This window comes from Aquarana catesbeiana, linkage group LG13 (assembly GCF_042186555.1).
Source record: "Aquarana catesbeiana isolate 2022-GZ linkage group LG13, ASM4218655v1, whole genome shotgun sequence".
Classification (NCBI taxonomy): Eukaryota; Metazoa; Chordata; class Amphibia; order Anura; family Ranidae; genus Aquarana; species Aquarana catesbeiana.
Window position 1 is genome coordinate 122,531,991 of NC_133336.1, and position 20,048 is coordinate 122,552,038.

A 20,048-nucleotide genomic window follows, 5' to 3' on the forward strand; every position below is an offset into this window, starting at 1 on the left:
GCTGGGCTCATTGAGACTTTAGTTACTGATCAGCCCCACCCGTGTATGAGCTGGGTAGCGTTTGCTCAATCTACGGAGGTAAGGTAGGACAACAGCTACTATAGTAAGGTGTCCAACCATTTTAGGATTGGTTCCTTCACTGGTGGTGAAGCATTAGTATCTACAGCCCAGGCTATGCCTATGAAATAATTTGCCCCTGTTTGGTTATTTCATAAAGGGATACACCATGACTCCTTCTTGGCTGCTCACCAGTAGACCTCAGTAGTGAAGGTTTGTCCTTGCTGGGGTGTTTGGTGGCACAACTAAAGTACACATTGAGATTTGTGACATCTCTGCTGAAGCTTGTTGGGTGTCCTTTATATCCTAAAGGTACTGCTTTGTTTGGCTACAGATCAGAAAATACAACAGGGAAGGTGGTCTGTACTTTCTGGTTTTGTGCCGCACGCCAGAAACGCACATCATTGAGTCTGGTGATGATATTTCTGCTCATAATTGTTATATTGCTGCACATCAGACCTACACAAGATTGGGGTCTGTCTGTGGGGTTTTTGTGTCCTGTATTACTGCCTTATTGGTTGCTTATCAGAAAGGCATCAGGAAATTGATGGCAGGGATGGTACATATACTGCCTTTGGTAATCGGTACAGCACCACAAGGTGGCGTCGTGCTGATTCAGACAGTGCTATTAACGGCAATAGCTGCCGATTTTAGGCATGCGATTTGACATGTGAGTCGCATGCCAAATCGCTTCAATATGGATGTGCTATCTCTATTCAGAATTGTTAGATTGTTGCACATTAGAGATATACACGATTGAAGTTTGTCTGTGGGTCCTGTATTACTGCCTTATTGGTTGCTTATCAGAAAGGTAGCAGTGAAGATGGATGGTCCTGATTTTGTTGAAAAATACAAATTGAACCTGTGCTATGGGTAGTACACATACTGCCATTGATAATAGGTGCAGCACCACAAAGTGACGTCGTGCTGATTCAGACAGTGCTATTAACGGCAATGGCTGCCAATTTTAGGCATGCGATTTGACATGTTGAGTCACAAGCCAAATCACTTGATTATGGATGTGCTATCTCTATTCAAGATTGTTGTTGCACATCAGACACATACAAAATTGAAGGTTTACTGCCTTATTGGCTGCATATCAGAAAGGGCACAACAGTGAAGGTTGTTTGTCTTTTTCTGATTTGTTTTTGCTGCCCAGCAGGGAGACACATTGAGGGTAATGACATCTCTGCTCAGTATTGGTATATGCTACACATCAGACATACACAAAGATTGAACATTGTTTGTGTCCTGTATGTCCTATATTTACTGCCTTATCGTCCGTATATCAGAAAGGCACAGCAGTAAGTGGTGTTTCTCATTGATCTTCCTTGCTGTTTCTTAGGTATACACAGTAGGGGGTTGTTGGCTGCACTCCTCCAGGGAGCCACAGCATGGGGACCCCTTGTTTGTTCGACCCGAAAACTGCTTTTCCTGCGACCTGTGTAATCTTGAGGTCTGTGGTTCCGTAAGCAGGGACTGCTGGATACGCTGCGACCTGGAGTCGCACAGTCATGAATGATACCCTTTGGAAGCCATAGTATGACTTCTCATGCGTCTTGAAGTCCCAAGTGGCAGGTTGGGTCGCACGGGTGTGGGAACCCTAAGCTTATCTGTCCCTTCTGGTTCAGATTTTGCAACGCTGCAGGAATACTCATTGTGGAGTTATTGCCTTATTTTGCAGTAGACCAGAAAGATCGCAGCTGTAAAGGCTGTCTGTTGTTTCTTTGTTTTTATGTTGCTGCACAGCAGAAATACTCAACATTGAAGCTTGTTGGTGCTTTCTGTTTCATATTGCCTTACCTTATGGCACTTCAGAAAAACACAATGCTGTAGGTTGCTTGTGTTCTTTCTCTGTTGGTTCTATGTAACTGCACTACAGAACTGCATAACAGGAAGGATTGTCTTATAACTGTACTTGGTGGTTCGTCATAAATACGCAACATAGAAGTTTGGGTCTTTCTGTCTTCTCTTTATAGCCTTGTTTTGCTGTACATCAGTAAAACACCACTGTAAAAGGGGGTTCCCGTCCTTACTGTATTTACCAGTTATGACCTAGCTAGCTGCACTTCAGAAATGCGCAGCATTTAAGGTGTGTTTGTGTCTTAATGCTTACATATTGGCCGCACATCAGAAAACCAGACTGTGAGGTTCAGATTTGGGTCTCTTCCCATATTTGATATTTTGGTTTAGCTAGTCACACTCAGATACACAACATTGTTGTCTATGCTTGTGTCCTTTCTGTCTAAATCTATTGTGCTATGTCCACAATCTATGATTTTTTTATTTGTGATATTAATAATACATGTATCACCTTTTTGTATTTCAGCCTTCTCTTCCGTGAAAGGGCCAGGAGTTCTGGTGCAGATGTCACATGTCAGAAAGCCTCGACCCCTTACATTCAGGGATGCCAGAGCCATTTCCTAGGGTTGAAGCCCAGTAGAGTTATGGGTCACTGGAGGAAGGCGATAATGGATCGCCCTGTTTAATAAGAACTTAGGAAGTTCGGTTCAAAGGAGTTTTATGGCCTGAAGATGAAGTATAAACATGTATACCCGACCAAATAGGTTACAGCTTGGTGCATGGCCTTCATTTTGCCCTTCTAGCAAAACTAGATGTAGCAATATGAGTGTTCTTTTCCTGCTATAGATGTTAATCTCCTGAGTAGGCTCTCAGGCGAAAGTAAAACTATAGATTGGGCATGCCTTAAACCCAGGGATTAAGGTTTTTGTTAATCTATTTCCCTTAAGTAGGTTTCCCTTCAGTCTTTGCTGACGTAAAGATAAAAATGAACAAAAAGGGGTTGTCTGTCAGGGGCCCCCCTTTTTTGGCAGTTTTATTTCCCTGGACAGGGTTGTGTTAAGACAGACCCCCTTATGGATCAATGTAGTGTCCTTGTCTTACAACACAGGTCTCCGATTAATCTTTTTAGTGGTTCTAAGCAGCACCTATAGGCAGAATAGGCCATTGTTGGTAGATGTGTGACAGGCAACATTGATAACCTACAAGTTTAACATGTTTTCTGATTCCATCTTTAAGAGCCCACTCCACCTAAATCCTGCATCCAAAACAGAGAAGGCAGGGACACCGGTGGAGTAGACCGGCAGATCACCCGCATGATCCAGCTAAGATACCTTCATCAAGCATATGGAGTAAAGGTAAAGCTTACTGCAGAACCGAGGTTCGCCAAGAGTCTTGCAGTGGTCCCACCCTAAGGTAGGCCTGAGGTACTTGATTATCCTCTCAGGTGTGCCGTCCTGGAAGATGACTTGAGAAAAGTACTAGTTACTTACCGGTAACTGTCTTTCTGGGAAATTTTCCAGGACGGCAGGCCTACTTCCCACCCGTTGGAGGGAAAATTTTAGAACACTAGAAGATGAGTGCCTATGAGGAATGATTTCCCTTGTGAACCAGGTTCAGGAGTTACTTCTCTACAAACTGAGGATCAGGGGGAAGGGTGTGGACTTAAAACAGCTGTTGATTGATTGTGTTTCCTGTGGGGAGGAGCCTCTCATCTCTCAGGTGTGCCGTCCTGGAAGATTTCCCAGAAAGACCGTTACCGGTAAGTAACTAGTACTTTTTTTTTCCCCAAAAAATTTGCATTTGAACGACTGCTGCGCAAATACAGTGTGACATAAAATATTGCAAAAACCACCATTTTATTCTCTAGGGTCTCTACTAAAAAAATATATATATATAATGTTTGGGGGTTCTAAGTAATTTTCTAGCCAAAAAAAAAACTGTTAACTTGTAACTGTTAACACCAAATCTCAGAGGCTCTGTCCTTAAGTGATAAATTAAATGTGTTATTTATGGAAGACACTGTTACACCTGGAAGATTGAAGCTTCTTCATATATATGTTTTTGTGGTGGACTTTTATTGTGGATCTTTCTTTCACTTATTTAGGTGTTTTTTTTTTTTCTCATGTCATTTTTGTTGGGATTGCGTTTTAGGAGACGATTATAAATCAACATTTTTTTAAATTGGTTGTTATGGAAATTATCAACTAGTTACCAAGCACTATCACTATATAGCGCCTCCTACACCTAATTTATCACATACCATAGGAGCACACCACTCTTTTTGAGGGAAGCAGCAATCTATTTATATATTTTTTTCACACATTTTTTCTAGTAAATTGGCGCAGAGTTTCACTTAAATCTCATCCTTAAGTAGTTAACCCTTTCACGGCCAAGTCCGTATGGACGTCACTTCAATGACCAAAAACTTATAGCAGTTATTAACTCCTAATGTGACCCCCCCCCCCCCCCCCCCCCCCAGAAAAGTCCACTCCCTACAGCTAACCTCATTACCCGGCATCCCTCCTCTTCCACTCCCGCTGGCTTCAGGTGCTGCCTGGGGGGATCCAGGTGTGTTTTTAATGTGGGAGGGGGTGGAGTTGAGGGGGGGGGGGGGCTTGGTAAACATGTGTTTACCAAGCCCCCCCCCCCCCCCCGTAGTAGCGTGGGCACGGGCAGTGATCACTACAGATCGCTCCTAGATGTGTTACTGACAGCTGAAATATAGTAACCACAAGTGTTACTGTGTATCAGACTGTCATTTTATGAATGATTGAGGAAAATCTATACAGATTCCTTATTTCATTCAAGTAAAGTGCTGCAGAGAAAGGGACTTTCTCTGTCTCAGAAATATGGGGGTCTGTTTAGACCCCTGATATCACCCAAAAAAAAAATTTAATATAACGTTAAAAAAAAAAAAATTAAGAGGGAGTGAGTTTGGAGAAACATAGACTCAGTGGGGGGGGGGGGGGGGGGGGCGCTATTGTTACAAGTGGGTGGGTTCAGGGTGCAATGCTCTGTGCCCCGAGCCCAACCTTTTTCAAGCTGATAAGAGCCATGGGCTCTAATCATGTGGCTTGTAAAAAAAAAAAAAAAAAAAAAACTCATACAAACGTATGAGTCCGGCACCCTGCAGGGGGGCAGCGCTCCTGATAAGACCCCTTTCACATGGAGTGGACTCTGTCAAGCAGATCCGCCTGCTCAGCGGAGGATCTGTCTGCTGATCCCCGCATAGCAGGCGGACAACTGGTCCGTGTCCGCTCCGCTCATGTAGAGCGGACACGGAAACAATTGATAAAAAGAAAAAACTGTAAGCGCAAATATTTATGTACGTGAAGTAATATAGCAGGCAATATGAGAGCAATAACGGCTCAATAGTCCATACAGCAACAGTTTTTAGGGTGAGGTGGTAGGAGGCAGCTGTCCTCAGAGAAAATCCAGCTCTGTAAGCAGATTGAGGAAGGGGGAGAGACACAGGAAGCGCCAACCTGAGTGTAGTATATTAGATACGATTTATTAGCAAAGTAAGTAATGCACTTACAGGAAATAACATAAAAACAGGCTCATCTGTAAATGTTGGTGTCTGCAGGTGTAGATCGGCATCCAAAACGAGCGTCCATGGATTTGGCAGATGACTGGGGGAGCCTCAATCCGTCCTGTGGCCACCAGGAAGTCGGTCTGGGCCACCGTGGAGCGCAGTGAGATGACGTTACAAGGAAGCGGAGAGACACCAGGGGAGAAACAACTGAATAAAAGCGGCTATGCGCTCGGAGCGTTAGCTCCTGATACAGGCCTGTAGAAGGTGTCTCTCTGCTTCCTGGTGACGTCATCTCCCTGCGCTCCACGGTGGCCCAGGCCGACTTCCTTGTGGCCACAGGATGGATGGACAAAATGAACAAATATTTTGTTATTTATTCAATAAAGGTTAAGCTTTTATATTTAGTAGTTATTTTGTAAAATTTGCTGTGTATAAATGTGCTAATCGTGATTTTAGTGGATTTTTAGCAAGAATATTGTTTTGATAAACATCTGTGCAAATATCGTGGGACCTTATAAAGTAGCACCTTCTTTTTATTCTATTGGTCATGTGCTTTCAGAAAATATATGGTTTGGGGGGTCTTTTACAAACTTTGAAAGCTGTAAGTGAAAAATAAAAAATCAAAGGAAAAATTGCAAAAATGGTCTGGCCACCTGAGTGTACAAAATGGAGCACAGGGCCTGGCAGCGAAAGGGTAAATGAGTGAGCTGTCCCCTCTGCCCAGTCTATATTGGGATAATTGAGGTCCCCTATTATACTAACTGATAGTAGGCCCCGCTCCTCCTTCATACCCCAACTATTAATTTCCCACTTCTGTTTTTTCTTTTCTTTTTTTTGCTATAGGCTCGTGGTCCCTTCAGTGAACATGAGCTTATAGTAGAATTCTTAAGCAGACTCTTCTGAACAAAAGAATAACTGCAATCAGCGGCTGACAGTATATCATTTACCAGCTCCTTCCTTTCATTCCCTTAACCGCTTTCCGACCAGCCGCCGTCGTTTTACCGTGGCAGGTCGGCATATTCCTGCGAACCGTCGTAGCTAGACTGCACTGCGTGGGTGCCGATGCCCGTGGCCGAAGGTCGCGATGACAGCCGGCCATGAGCAATCGCAAGCACGAGGGACAGAACATGGAAGTGTGTGTGTGTAAACACACAAATCCGTGTTCCGCTCTGAGAGGAATGACAGATCGTGTGTTTCTATTAGCTAGGAACCACGATCCGTCACTTCCTCTAGTCAGTCCCCTCCCCCTTCAGTTAGAATCGCCTCCCCGGGAACACAAATAACCCCTTGATCGCCCCCTGGTGTTAACCCCTTCACTACCAGTCACATTTTTACAGTAATCAATGCATTTTTTATAGCACTGATCGCTGTATAAATACCAATGGTCCCAAAATGTGTCAAAATTGTCCAATGTGTCTGCCATAATGTCCAAGTCACGATAAAAATTGCAGATCGCCACCATTACTAGTAAAGCATAAGAATAAGCACCTGAATGACCACAATATACAGGGATATACAATGTAATACTGACATATAATCACACACATAGGTTAGACTTGTGTCTTTTTTCAACCTCACCTACTTTGTAACTATGTAACACGGTGAATAATCGGTACCAATGTGTTCATAAATTAAATATAATGAACATAGTTCGCTAGAGCTGCACATCTTCACTGGTCTCACGATTCGATTATCATGTCAACAATTCGATTCCGCAATGTATCCTGATTACAGCCCATCAAATGCAGCCTCGCCAGTGCCTGGATCACACACAGCCGGCCTCTCCCACTGTGTCACAGAGCTTGGATATCCCAGCGGCCGCTGTAACAAAGTCCCACCTCCTAGACAGGCTCCTGTGATAGACTGATCACTGATTCAGTTGCAATGCATTGGATCAGTGTGCCGTCTATCACAGGAGTAAGTCTAGGAGTCGGGACTTTGTTACAGCGGCCAACAGATATTGTGAAATCCACGCTCTGTGACACAGTGGCAGAGGCCCGCTGTGTGTGATCCAGGCACTGCTGAGCAGCTGCTCCAGGTACTTCAGATCCACTGTGTTTGACATTGGGAGAAGGAGGGGAGTGCAGTATGCTTTTTACAATGTTTACTTACAGATTATTCACATTAATCTTGTGCCCTTTACAGAGTCTTCATAAGCACAGAAGTCATTGGAGGTCCCAGCCTTTAGATGGCAATGTTACAATGGTGAGTGTTTTTATACAGGGCCACCCTCATGGAATAATAATTACTCCTGTATTGAGGGGGATCCAAAAGTAAAATTTAAAATTCTCACATGAAAATAATTTAGTTTTGTTAAACACTGTAAGTAAATCAGTTTTTGTCTTTATTAATGCTGAATTGAGTAAGCATTGCCAGGCAAGGAAGTGGTGTGTCTGGCTTGTCTGTGGGGGTAGAGATATCTCTATCTCTATCGCTATCGTAGAAACACCAGCGGTTTTTATTTAATTGAAAGGGGAAAATACAAATTAACAACTTTGAAAATTTAAATTTGGTTTAACCACTTTGCCTGTCATGCCTGTTCACCCACTATGGACCAGAGCAATTTTCACATTTCTGCAATGGACTTGTTCATTCAGCAACAACTCTGTCATTACTAAAAGATAACAAGGTAATCCATACAGGCATACCCCACTTTGTATATTTTTTTCGGGGGGGGCGGCAAACAAAGATTTCTTTTAATTATATTGTTTTGCAACAATGATTTTTTTTTTTTTTTTTTTCCCCCCTTAATTGTCTTTCAGGACAGCCACCTGAGACCTTGGCTCCTCTCTGTAGGACACACCGTGCCAGCCCACTTTAAAGTTCCTCCTCCCCTGCTGGTTCCTCAGTTATTTGTGTTTGTTTCCTCCAGAGGGGAGACACTGCATGGAGCCAAGCCAGGGAGGCACAGGCTAGAAGTCCTGGAAGGGGGCAGAGGCTCCTTTGGACATTAGCCAGAAAGTCTTAGCTTGAAGAAGATCGCCGTGACCACTCGCATCTGAGGGCGGGAGAGAGTAGGGGACCTACCTGTTATACCTCTGTATAAAAAAAAAAAATTACCTATAAGAAAGCAAATATATTGTATGTAATGAGTAAATAGCTCTATTGGTTAAAGCCCAAAAACCACTTAAATAATGGACACCCTTCACCGGACTCTAATCTAATGGGGGTCTGTAAGCGGTGTGTGCTGAATGCTGATATAAGGTGACTCTGATATAATGGGGGGTGCTGACTGCTGAGCTAATGGTTGGTCAGCAACCATTTAAATCGGCAGCCGGCATCCCCCATTAGTTCATCTTATTAGAGTCATCTTATATCAGCACCGGTGGCAACTATAGTGTGAATGAGCCCCCCTGTAGCAACTCTACTGATCAGCACTCCTCCTTAGAGTGTCCCCCATTAGATTATTAGATTAGTGTCCCTTTTTATATTAGCAGCATAGACCCCCCCCCCCCCCTTTAGAGACCCTGTTAGCTCTGAGCCTCTTAAATATCACAGTCCCTGACCCCCCCCAGAGACCTCCATAAAGCGAGACAAAACCCCCTTACCTTCCAGGCGCAGTCTGTAACACCATGCTCTCTCCTGCAAAAGCAACACCAGTCCAGTGGCCTTCCTTTCACTGTCTCTGGCATCGTTGCTGGCGGCTGGGTGGGAGAGAGGGTGTGACCCGACTACTACAGGACATTGGCTGCACAACCTGCTGGAGCAGGGAAAGGGGGGGGGGGGGGATACTGCTGGCGGTAGAGAGAGTTCTACACCTGCACCATTGCAGGGGGGGGGGGTCTTCTGGCGGGAGAGCATTGAGAGAAAGCATCTATTCTAACAGTCAGAGGCAGGGTGGTGATGGGGAGGGAGGAGGCACGCATCACTGAAGCCACAGGAGCTGGTGGGTTTGGTATGCTGCTGGCGGGACTCAGAGAGGGCATTGGGGGGGGTTGGGAAGTAAGGCATGATACTGGTGACGCCGGGGCTGCAGGTACTTCCCTCACTGGGGCTGGGACTGGTCTGGAGCCTATACTGCTGTGTCCGGGTGTCAGGAAGACACAAACCCGGGCACAGCTGTCAAAACCCGCATTGTCCGGGTCATTCCTGTACAGGTGGCAACCTTACCGCACATCCCCACAAAATCTCCTACTTCTCATACCTGCTTTAAAAGTTTCCCAGCCTGGGAATTGCAAGATTAACAAAACTAATTTCACCTCTCCTCCCCTCCTTTTTTTTAATCCCTTCCCAGTTTCCTCTTCCCCCAACTGAAAATTGGGATATCAACTTCCAGAGGCACATAAAAAAACCACACGGTTTATTTAGTTGTATCATCATGTCAATTAACAGACTTTTTTTTTTTGGTTGTTTTTTTTTATCGATTTTCAAAATTGGTTGTAAATTGTTGTAACTAAGCAAATGTTGAAACTTTCTGTTTAAAATGTATGGCCCGTACACAATCAGAAAAATTATACAAAAAATACCGGTTTCAAACCGATCGTAAGATTATTTGATCGTTGGTACACAGTATTCGAGAGTCGATCACGACTATTCATGCAAAATTATCTGATGGAACAAGCACGAGAATGTTTGTACGATTTTCATTTAATCAGTATAGTTGTCCGAAAATACACTACAACACATTACATCCCTTCCAAATTTTTATTCTGTCGTAAGAGAATTTTCGCAACTTCAGTAAACTCTTCCATTTCGATAAGGAGACTAGCATTAAAAAAAAAAAAAAAAAATGGACCATCATTCGTCCAATCTCATTGTGTGTGCCAGGCATTAATCTATTGCAAATGAACCCAATTGTTATCCTCTTATATATGCTTAGGGAGGTTCATGAGATTTCCAAAGTCCTTTTTTAATTTTTAAATCTGCAGCTTTCATTAAAATATTCCTGGCGATTTTACCATGATGGTCTTTATTTGGGCGTTTCCTGTCATGGGGGGGTAATGCGCACTCTCTCCCTGTCTTCCAGGTTGGTCTTCTGTGTTGTCACTGTGTCAAAAGGGTGACATAGATTTGATTTTTCTTTTCAGCCAAGCACAGAGGATGAGGAAAGCTGGAAGAAGTTTTGTCTGGGTGAGAGGTTGTATTCTGATCTGGCTGCTGCTCTGAACAATGAGAACCAGAACCCAGGTATCGATTATATCAAGGTAAACCTCATTATATGGAGGATATGTACAATCTTACATAGTTAAACATTACATTGTCTGATTGGGCTGGACTTCGGGGGCACTGTAGCAAAGGCTAAAAGGTAAGAGGGAGACCAATGGTAGCATTTAACCCCTACATGTACTAATTAGGCTTTGGTTTCCAAAATGACTTAAATGTTGTCTTCTAAAGCTTAGCCCTCACAGAGCTTTATGCCGCGTACATACGACCGGACTTTACGGCATACTTGGTTCGGCGGACCGGAGTCCGTCAGACAATTCGATTGTGTGTGGGCTCCAGCGGACTTTTTTTCCCCAAAAGTTCGACGGACCTAGAAATGAAACGTGTTTCAAATCTTTTCGACGGACTCGAGTCCTGTCGAAAAGTCCGCTCGTCTGTATGCTAGTCCGATGGACAAAAACCGACGCTAGGGCAGGTATTGGCTACTGGCTATGAACTTCCTTGTTTTAGTCCGGACGTACGTCATCACGTATGAATCCGTCGGACTTTGGTTGATCGTGTGTAGGCAAGTCCGTTCATTCGGAAAGTCTGCCGTAAAGTCCACTCGTGTGTACGTGGCATTAGGGTCAACAGCCATTGGTTTTGCATCTATATGGGGGGAAGCAGTTTGCTTTTGGCTGCATTTGAGATCAGTTTGAGACACTTCTGAGATCCTTCAGGACTGAATGACCGGTGCATTCATTTGGCTTGACCCCCTTACTTGCTTCAAGCTTCTTTTTGCCTTCTTTTTGAAAGTCCTTTCAATCAATTCAGCTGCTAGCATTCACAATCTAATATATAGAAATTCTGAATGGCATTTGCACAACAAATTCTGAGTGTGATGTGCTTATTTTGCTTTCAGCAGTGTGCCTTATGTGCGAGAAGCTGTAGTTTTGTTTCTTTTAGCGATGTCCAAAATTCCAAAGGGTTTTTATTGATGTAAACCATTGGCTCTACTTTATCTGAAATCTAATACTTCATTGTTTTAGATCAGTGATGGTTAACTTGCTTGCTGTAGTGGGCCTTAGGGTGCAGCTTTGAACATCACCAAAGGGGCTTCATTAATAATCAGCAAATGTAATGTCACAGAAAACTGTAAAACTGCAGATATTTAAAAGGAGGTGGTCAGAGGCTACAGATCTGCTACAAAAATTGGTCAGATTTTGGGTCTGCTACGGGAAATAGGCAGAGACTATGAACGTGATATAGTAGTTGTTGGAGACTGTAGACCTTTACATGAGACTACTAGAGATCACTGCTATTGTACCCTTTTTACAAATAAATGGTTCCACATTTGTGCCATCTACAGCCTCCTTGAAAAAATTACTTGTGTCACGCTTGACTCTAAGCATTATAAATGCTTAGAGCGGAAAACCTGAAAAAGGAGGTAGCACAAAAAAGTTAGGATATTGAAAGAAATACATGAAACCGTTTATTGGCTTGAGTATGCACGAACGCTCACTAATAACTTCAGGGGCCTCAGATTAGGTATGAAGGCTTTAGACTCCATTTTCCATCTTTCTTTCCTTCCTAATGAAACCTTACAACCTTTCTTGTAATTTCTGTCCCATATGTGGTTTGGCCTCTAAATAAACTGTTAGTTTGCTTTTACTCTTTTTGTAGAATTGTAAGGTGTTGGGCAGTTCTTTTTCTTTCTTCTTTTTTTTTCAGTAGATTTTGTGCTTTGGCCTATGGAAAGTTAAGGTCATGATTTATACTCTGTTTACCTTTTAATCTTGGGTCTTGTATAATAATTTTTTTTTCTTTTGTTAAAGCAGTGTTTACAAACCACTTCTGCCATTGCTATTGTAGGTTGGATTTCCACCTCTGCTGAGTATTGTCAGTCGTATGAGCCAGGTGAGATGAGTCAATTACTTATGTGTGCAGTTGTTCAATAAGCTAAATACACATGACAAAAATGATAATAAACTGCTCATTAGGTGTGACTCGCAATGACAATGAGGTCCATTTATAAACACACATTTTGCCTTGTGCAAAAGCATGTGCAACAAACTCGGTAAAACATATGCAAACCGCAATATGCCAAAATGCCCCATGAGGTACTCTACCACAGTTTGTTTCGTGTAGGGCAGCCCATTGAAATCAATGGATTGTCAAATGCGTGTCACAGAAAAAACACGCCAAAAAATTGCGCTCCCACTACACTAGATGTGAATGAGGCCTTAAAGTGAAATTGGTATATTTACACAAGAACACTGGCAGCTTTATACAAGTACATAAGAGTGTCTCTCTCTTATGTACTTGTATAAAGCTGGCCATATACTATGTAATCTTATTGTACGATTTTCCTTCAGATTTACCAAAAATATGGAATTATAGGGTCCACCTAAACAATCCATTCAATTTCTATCAAATCAGGCAGGCTCTTGCACTGCAAAGCTGATAGATATAAAGGCGATTGTACAGTGTATGGTCACCTTAACCACTTCAGCCCTGGAATATTTTCCCCCTTAGTGACCAGGCCTTTTTTTGCAATATGGCACTGCGTCGCTTTAATTGACAACTGCGCGGCCATGCAATGCTGTACCCAAACAAAATTGACATCCCCCCTTTTTTTTTTTTTTTTTTTTTCATCACAAATGGAACTTTCTTTTGGTGGTATTTTATCACCTCTGCGGTTTTTATTTTTTGCGCTATAAACAAAAAAACAATTTTTATCTCCAAAAATGTTTTTAAACATTTCTTCATCAGTTTAGGGGCATTTTTTTTTTTTTTTTTTTGTTTACTAGTAATGGCGGTGATCTGCTATTTTTAGTGGTACTGCGGACACTTTTGACACCTTTTTGGGACAGTTGACGTGTATACAGCAATCGGTGCTATAAAAATGCACTGATTACTGTGTAAACATCACTGGCAGGGAAGGGGTTAACACTAGGGGCCAATCAAGGGGTTAAATGTGTTCCCTAGTTAGTGTTTCTTCCTGTGGGGGGACGGGACTGACTGGGGGAGGAGACATTTCGCTGTTATTACTACAAACGGCAGATCTGTCTCTTCTCTCCTGTTGGAACAATGATTTGTCCCTGTTCCCTCTCTCATGCCCACGATCGTGGGTGGCCGGCAGCGATCACACGCATCGGGTACTCTGCTGTGCAGCAGGCACACATGCCTGCTATGGCTCTTAAAGGAGCTGACGTAGCCATACGCCGATTCGCGGGAGCGTGCCATTTTGCCGACGTGTATATATCAGCGTGAGCTGGTCGGCAAGTTGTTATAAGAAGTGGGATATTTGGTGGAATTAAAGTGGTATAGTAAAGGGGAAGGTGTGGTAAATGCCCTATTCTGTGATGCAGTAAGGCATAATTGTTTTGTTTTGAACTGAGAGATGCAGATTCATAGCTGCCATGGACTAGGTTTGTGAGAGATGAGCACAGTGGGATGGCTTGGGCAGAAAAGCCATTCAAAAAGATTTCCGTTTGTGAAAAGTGAAATTCTGCCTGAAAAGGTGAACTTGGCCTTTAAAACCTTAAACACACAGCTGATCCAGTGAAAGGTGAAAAAAAACGCCTTCTAAAGCGTGGTCCATTTTGTTCCAGTAAAAATTTTCTCTGCACTTCAGTTGTTGCTGTGATTTCTGATAAAACCTTAATAGCCAGTTCTAATTTGTGTACTTAGAAACACATTAAACTCACTTGTAGTGTTGTTAAACACTCAGCACAGACCCCCCCTGTCAGGAGAGCAGCCGATCGTCTCTCCTCTACTCGCGTCTGTCAGACGCGAGTGAGGAAAAGCCGATCACCGGCCCTTCCTATTTACATCGTGATCAGCCATGATTGGACACGGCTGATCACGTGGTAAAGAGTCTCCGTCGGAGATTCTTTACCTAGATCGGTGTTGAGTACACCCCTAAGTGAAAATGTCTACATTGGGCCCAAAGTATCAATATTTTGTGTGGCCACCATTATTTTCAGCACTGCCTTAACCCTCTTAGGCATGGAGTTCACAGGTTGCCACTGGAGTCCTCTTCCACTCCTCCGTGACGACATCACAGAGCTGGTAGATGTTAGATACCTTGCGCTCCTCCACCTTCCGTTTTTGAGGATGCTCCACAGATGCTCAATAGGGTTTAAGTCTGGAGACTTGCTTGGCCTGTCCATCACCTTTACCCTCAGCTTCTTTAGCAAGGCAGTGGCCGTCTTGGAGGTGTGTTTCGGGTCATTATCGTGTTGGAATACTGCCCTTCGGCCCAGCCTCCGAAGGGCGGGGATCATGCTCTGCTTCAGTATGTCACAGTACGTGTTGGCATTCATGGTTCCCTCAAATCTAGTTCCCCAGTGGTGGCAGCACTCACACAGCCCCAGACAATGACACTCCCTCCACCATGCTTGACTGTAGGCAAGACACACTTGTCTTTGTACTCCTCACTTAGTTGCCGCCAGACATGCTTGACACCATCTGAACCAAATAAGTTTATCTTGGTTCCAGTAATCCATGTCCTTAGTCTGCTTGTCTTCAGCAAACTGTATGCGGGCTTTCTTGTGCATCATCTTTAGAAGAGGCTTCCTTCTGGGACGACAGCCATGTAGCCAATTTGACGCAGTGTGCGGCGCATGGTCTGTGCACTGACAGGCTGACCCTCCCCCCACCTTCAACCTCTGCAGCAATGCTGGCAACATTCATACGTCTTATTTCCCAAAGACAATCTCTGGATATGCCGCCTAGCACGTGCACTCAACTTCTTTGGTCGACCATGACGAGGCCTGTTCTGAGTGGAACCTGTCCTGTTAAACTGCTGTATGGTCTTGGTCACCGTGCTGCAGCTCAGTTTTAGGGTCTTGGCAATCATCTTATAGCCTAGGCCATCTTTATGTAGAGCAACAATTCTTTTTTTTAGATCCTCAAAGAGTTCTTTGCCATGAGGTGCCATGTTGAACTTCCAGTGACCAGTATGAGAGAGTGAGAGCAATAACACTGTTGTGCTTAGTAAGTCATTTTTAACCATGATATTTTTAAGATACAGATTCAATCTCTTATGACCACAGTCTAAAAATATGAAATGTATTCACCAGACATGTGATCATACAAAATAGAGATATATAATAGTTGACATAAACGTTACATAAAATATTAAATACCGATTGCGTTACATAAAATCTTGAATATCAATTGAAACACCTGCTAAATTGGAGTGTAGTACCTTGGTGATACAACAGTGACAAACTTCCCCGTAGAATCAATAACCTTGTAAAATGACAATTAGTCTATATTTCTCAAATTCAACCGTTACTATACTGCAGGTAAGTAAGTGGTTAACAGTGTGAAATAAAATTAGATGTTTGTTATGTCATAAAATGTAAACTATGAAAAATATATTTTGAAAATTGAATCTTTAGAGAAAAATCTACAAGGCGGTTATTGATTCAGGAGAAAAATTATCATTTATAAAATATTCAATAAATCAATATTTAAGAGAACACAAATGAATATAAGATAAAATCAACACGACATAATTACCTGTTCCAAAACAGCTACTGGTCTGAATTGCTGGTTACCAGAGTTTTTAGAATGGCTGCCGTGGCTTTCAAGATGGATACTCTTAAAGAGGAATTACTTCTTGCGACCTCAGAGTTCCAAAGCATAAGGTGTTCAGGAATCTTCATGAATGTAAAAGTGTGAGTAGATGACTGGTGTATGTGTCTGCGTGTATGATTGATGGTAATCAGGTGTTTCTGAATGTTCTTGAGTGTCTTCATGGCATCTTTCTTGCTTATAAATACCATCTAAGATCATAAAATTATAATAGGCTCAGCCCAAAAAGTATGGCTTCTTTTCTAGGAAAAATATAATGATTTACTTTGGTGAATTTCAGGTAATATCACCTTCAACCACTAGGCATGTCTGAGGGCAGAAAAATGAACTATCTTTTAAATAAAATGTTCAATTTTCATAATGTGTATTTGTTTGTATCTTGGTGAGAAGAATATATAACTTTAAGTATTCTGGTAACCGGTCTAATATAAAATACAAAATACGCTCTGGTATAATTTTGATCACTATTACATAAAATGGAATAAATATATATATATATATATATATATATATATATATATATATATATATATATATATATATATATATATATATATATATATATAATTTCTTATAAAGACTGGTCTATCTATTAATCATATTAAGCAATATCGCATAAAATGATTATCTATATGGATAAATGTATAATTCTGGTATATCCAATGAATATTTCTTGATCTAAAGACACATGCTATGTGTAAATGTTTATACAGTTATAATCACGATTCATATGTCTTTCATAATACTGATTGGCATCTTAAACAATTCTACTTATTATTTGTCCTAAATTACAACCTTCTATTTTTACCTTATAACAGATATATTTTAAAACATAATACTGACTGCACATTTGAAGTCAACTTTGGACAGACTCAATGGTTATTTATGGATGAATTAGTTATCTACACAACTCCTAAAATCTCACACAATAGGTTTTGTTCGACACGAGTGATTTCTATGTGATAACAGTCTAGTCACGTATTTGTGTAACTTTTTTTTCTATGGCTGTGTTTTGTCGCTTTTATTTACAAACCACAGACAGGTACACATCTTTGTTTTGTGAAATGGGACCTTATTGTTCCCGCAAGTCTGTTTCAACACACTTTGTAGAATCTACAAATCCATTGAAAACTTGGAAAACATATGAACTCACAAAGACTTTTTTAGTTCATCTGTCTTGTCTTGAGGCCTACTTGAATTTACACATCTCTGCCCGTAGATTATAAAATGTGTTATTTCTTCATCATATTTATAACACCACCAAATTTAACACGCCTGCTCCCCATTCACACCTGAGACCTTGTAACACTAACAAGTCACATGACACCAGGGAGGGAAAATGGCTAATTGGGCTTATTTTGGACATTTTACCTTGGTGTACTCACTTTTGTTGCCAGTGGTTTAGACATTAATGGCTGTGTGTTCGGTTATTTTGAGAAGAAAGCAAATTTACACTGTTATACAAGCATTGTCGCAAAGTGTCATTTCTTCAGTGTTGTCACATGATAATATATAATAAAATATTTACAAAAATGTGAGGGGTGTACTCACTTTTGTGAAATACTGTACATAGTAGAGACTATGCAGCATTTTCACCTGTAAACACAAAAAATGGTACTTTAATCCCAAACGCACTACTTTTTTTTTTTTTTTTTTTTTTTGAAGGCAACTGTTACAAGTGTGTTGGAGTACCTTGTGAACTGGTTTGAAGAAAGAGACTTTACTCCAGAGCTGGTGAGTATATTTTCTTATAGGTTTGTATAGTTAATTATAATTTGCTTGATGTTGCCTTTTACCTGTTTCTTCTCAGGGTCGTTGGTTGTATGCCTTGCTTGCCTGCTTGGAGAAACCACTTATGCCAGAGGCACACTCCCTCATCCGGCAGCTGGCACGCAGGTGCTCTCAAGTCAGAGCAGCAGTGGTATGTATAGTATGATCCTTGCAGCGTGCTAGAACGTCAGTTTGGGTCCAGATTTCCTTCTCTAGAGCTACCAAGATAACTTTATTGGATTAATCCGTTAATTATCATGCACTCAAAGTGGGTGATTTTATCCCTGTCAAAACTGATAGAAACCATTGCTTGGATGTTTTAACCCCTTCCCGCCAACCGTACGCATATGTGCGTACTCGGCTTTCGGGGGTTATACCGGGATGATGCCCGCAGCTGCAGGCATCATCCCGGTACCGTTGTTTCGAGTGGGCGATCGGCTACCCGTATATAACAACCGATGCGGCTAAAAGCCGCTCGGCTGTTATACCGGAGGAGCGGGAGGGGACGCTCCCCCTTCCCGCCGCTCTTACCGGGCCTCGCGTGCGATCGGGAGGCCCGGTGTCCAATCGGCTGCCTCTGGCGGCTGTGGGCGGGCTGGAACGAAGCTGTGGGCGGCTTCGTTCCAGCTTTCTCAATGTAAACGCGGAAGCGACGTCATGACGTCACTTCCCATTTACTCGGCTGCCGATGGCGCCGAATTTAAAAAAATACACAGTATTCGGAATCGCCGTTTTCGGCGATCTGAATACTTTGGAGTGCAGAGGAGGGATCGGGGGTCTTTTAGACCCCCGATCCCTCCATAAAGAGTACCTGTCACCACCTATTACTGTCACAAGGGATGTTTATATTCCTTGTGACAGCAATAAAAGTAAAAAAAAAAAACATTTTTTTTTAAAACACAATTTATAAGTCTAAAAATAAATTTAAAAAAAAAAAAAAATTTTTAAAGCGCCCCCGTCCCCGCGAGCTCGCGCAGTGAAGAAAATGCATACGGAAGTCGCGCCCGCATATGTAAACGGTGTTTAAATCACACATGTGAGGTATCGCCGCGATCGTCAGAGCGAGAGCAATAATTCTAGTCCTAGACCTCCTCTGTAACTCTAACCTGGTAACCGTAAAAAAAATTGAAAGCGTCGCTTATGGAAATTCATAGCTACCATAGTTTGTCGCCATTCCACGAGTGCGTGCAATTATAAAGCGTGACATGTTTGGTATCTGTTTACTCAGCGTAACATCATCTTTCACATTATACAAAAATTGGGGTAACTTTACTGTTTGGATTTTTTTAAATTAATGGAAGTGTCCCTTTTCCAAAAATTTGCATTTAAAACACCGCTGCACAAATACCGTGTGATATAAAATATTGCAACAATCTCCATTTTATTCTCTAGATTCTCTGCTAAAAAAATATATATAATGTTTGGGGGTTCTAAGTAACTTTCTAGCAAAAAATATGGATTTTAATTTGTAAACACCAAATTTCAAAAATAGGCTTAGTCATGAAAGGGTTAAAGTCTTTGGGTGTGGTGTTTTACATATTTTTTTTTTTTTTTTTTTTTTTTTTGTTATACAGGAATGATCAATCACCATAATATACAGCATGGGCATTAAACATATACTGAAATTAAATCTTCATAGGCCAATGCAGAGGAACAGTACAAGAATCAGCACTACTTTGTTTTGTGATCTATATTGTGGATCTGTTAAGACTTTGTGTTTTCTTTTTTGTAGGAACACAAGGAAGATGAGAGGGTATCTGCTTTAAACTTGTTCATCTGTCTAGTTGGCAGGTAAATCAGCTTTTTTTTTTTTTTGTAAGTTTGCTTTAGGTTAAAGTGGATGTAAATCCCACAAATGTTAATTTAAGACTCATATCTGTTACAGCAGAGTATGCCATTTCTTCTGTGCCCAGTCTTGCCAAGAAGAGTTATTCCAGCTCTGAGCAATCCTCTTATCTTCCTTCAGTAAGATAAAAACAGACACACAGAGAAATAGGTGTCTGTTCTTCCCCCTTGCTGTGAGTGTGAGAGAGGCATTCTGGGTACTTCACTTCCCCTCTCCTTTCTTCTCCAGCTCTCCCAGGATTGGCTGCTCCACACCTCAACATGATTTGGCCTACTGAAGTCATGTGGTGACTTTCATGGGTTTTGACTGGATGTTGGTAATCATGGGGCATAATCCACGAGACCAGCA

The 20,048-nt window shown here is 41.9% G+C and overlaps 1 protein-coding gene across 1 annotated transcript in view; it reads left to right on the forward strand.

The window, feature by feature from the left end:
• GEMIN2 (gem nuclear organelle associated protein 2) overlaps window positions 1-20,048 on the forward strand; it is a 55,012-nt gene that overhangs the window by 30,532 nt on the left and 4,432 nt on the right. Inside the window, exons 4-9 of the mRNA XM_073610612.1 lie at window positions 7,541-7,600; window positions 10,423-10,539; window positions 12,350-12,394; window positions 17,750-17,818; window positions 17,895-18,005; window positions 19,587-19,645. Of these exons, the coding sequence (XP_073466713.1) occupies window positions 7,541-7,600; window positions 10,423-10,539; window positions 12,350-12,394; window positions 17,750-17,818; window positions 17,895-18,005; window positions 19,587-19,645 (461 nt within the window). The remainder of the gene's footprint in view (window positions 1-7,540; window positions 7,601-10,422; window positions 10,540-12,349; window positions 12,395-17,749; window positions 17,819-17,894; window positions 18,006-19,586; window positions 19,646-20,048) is intronic.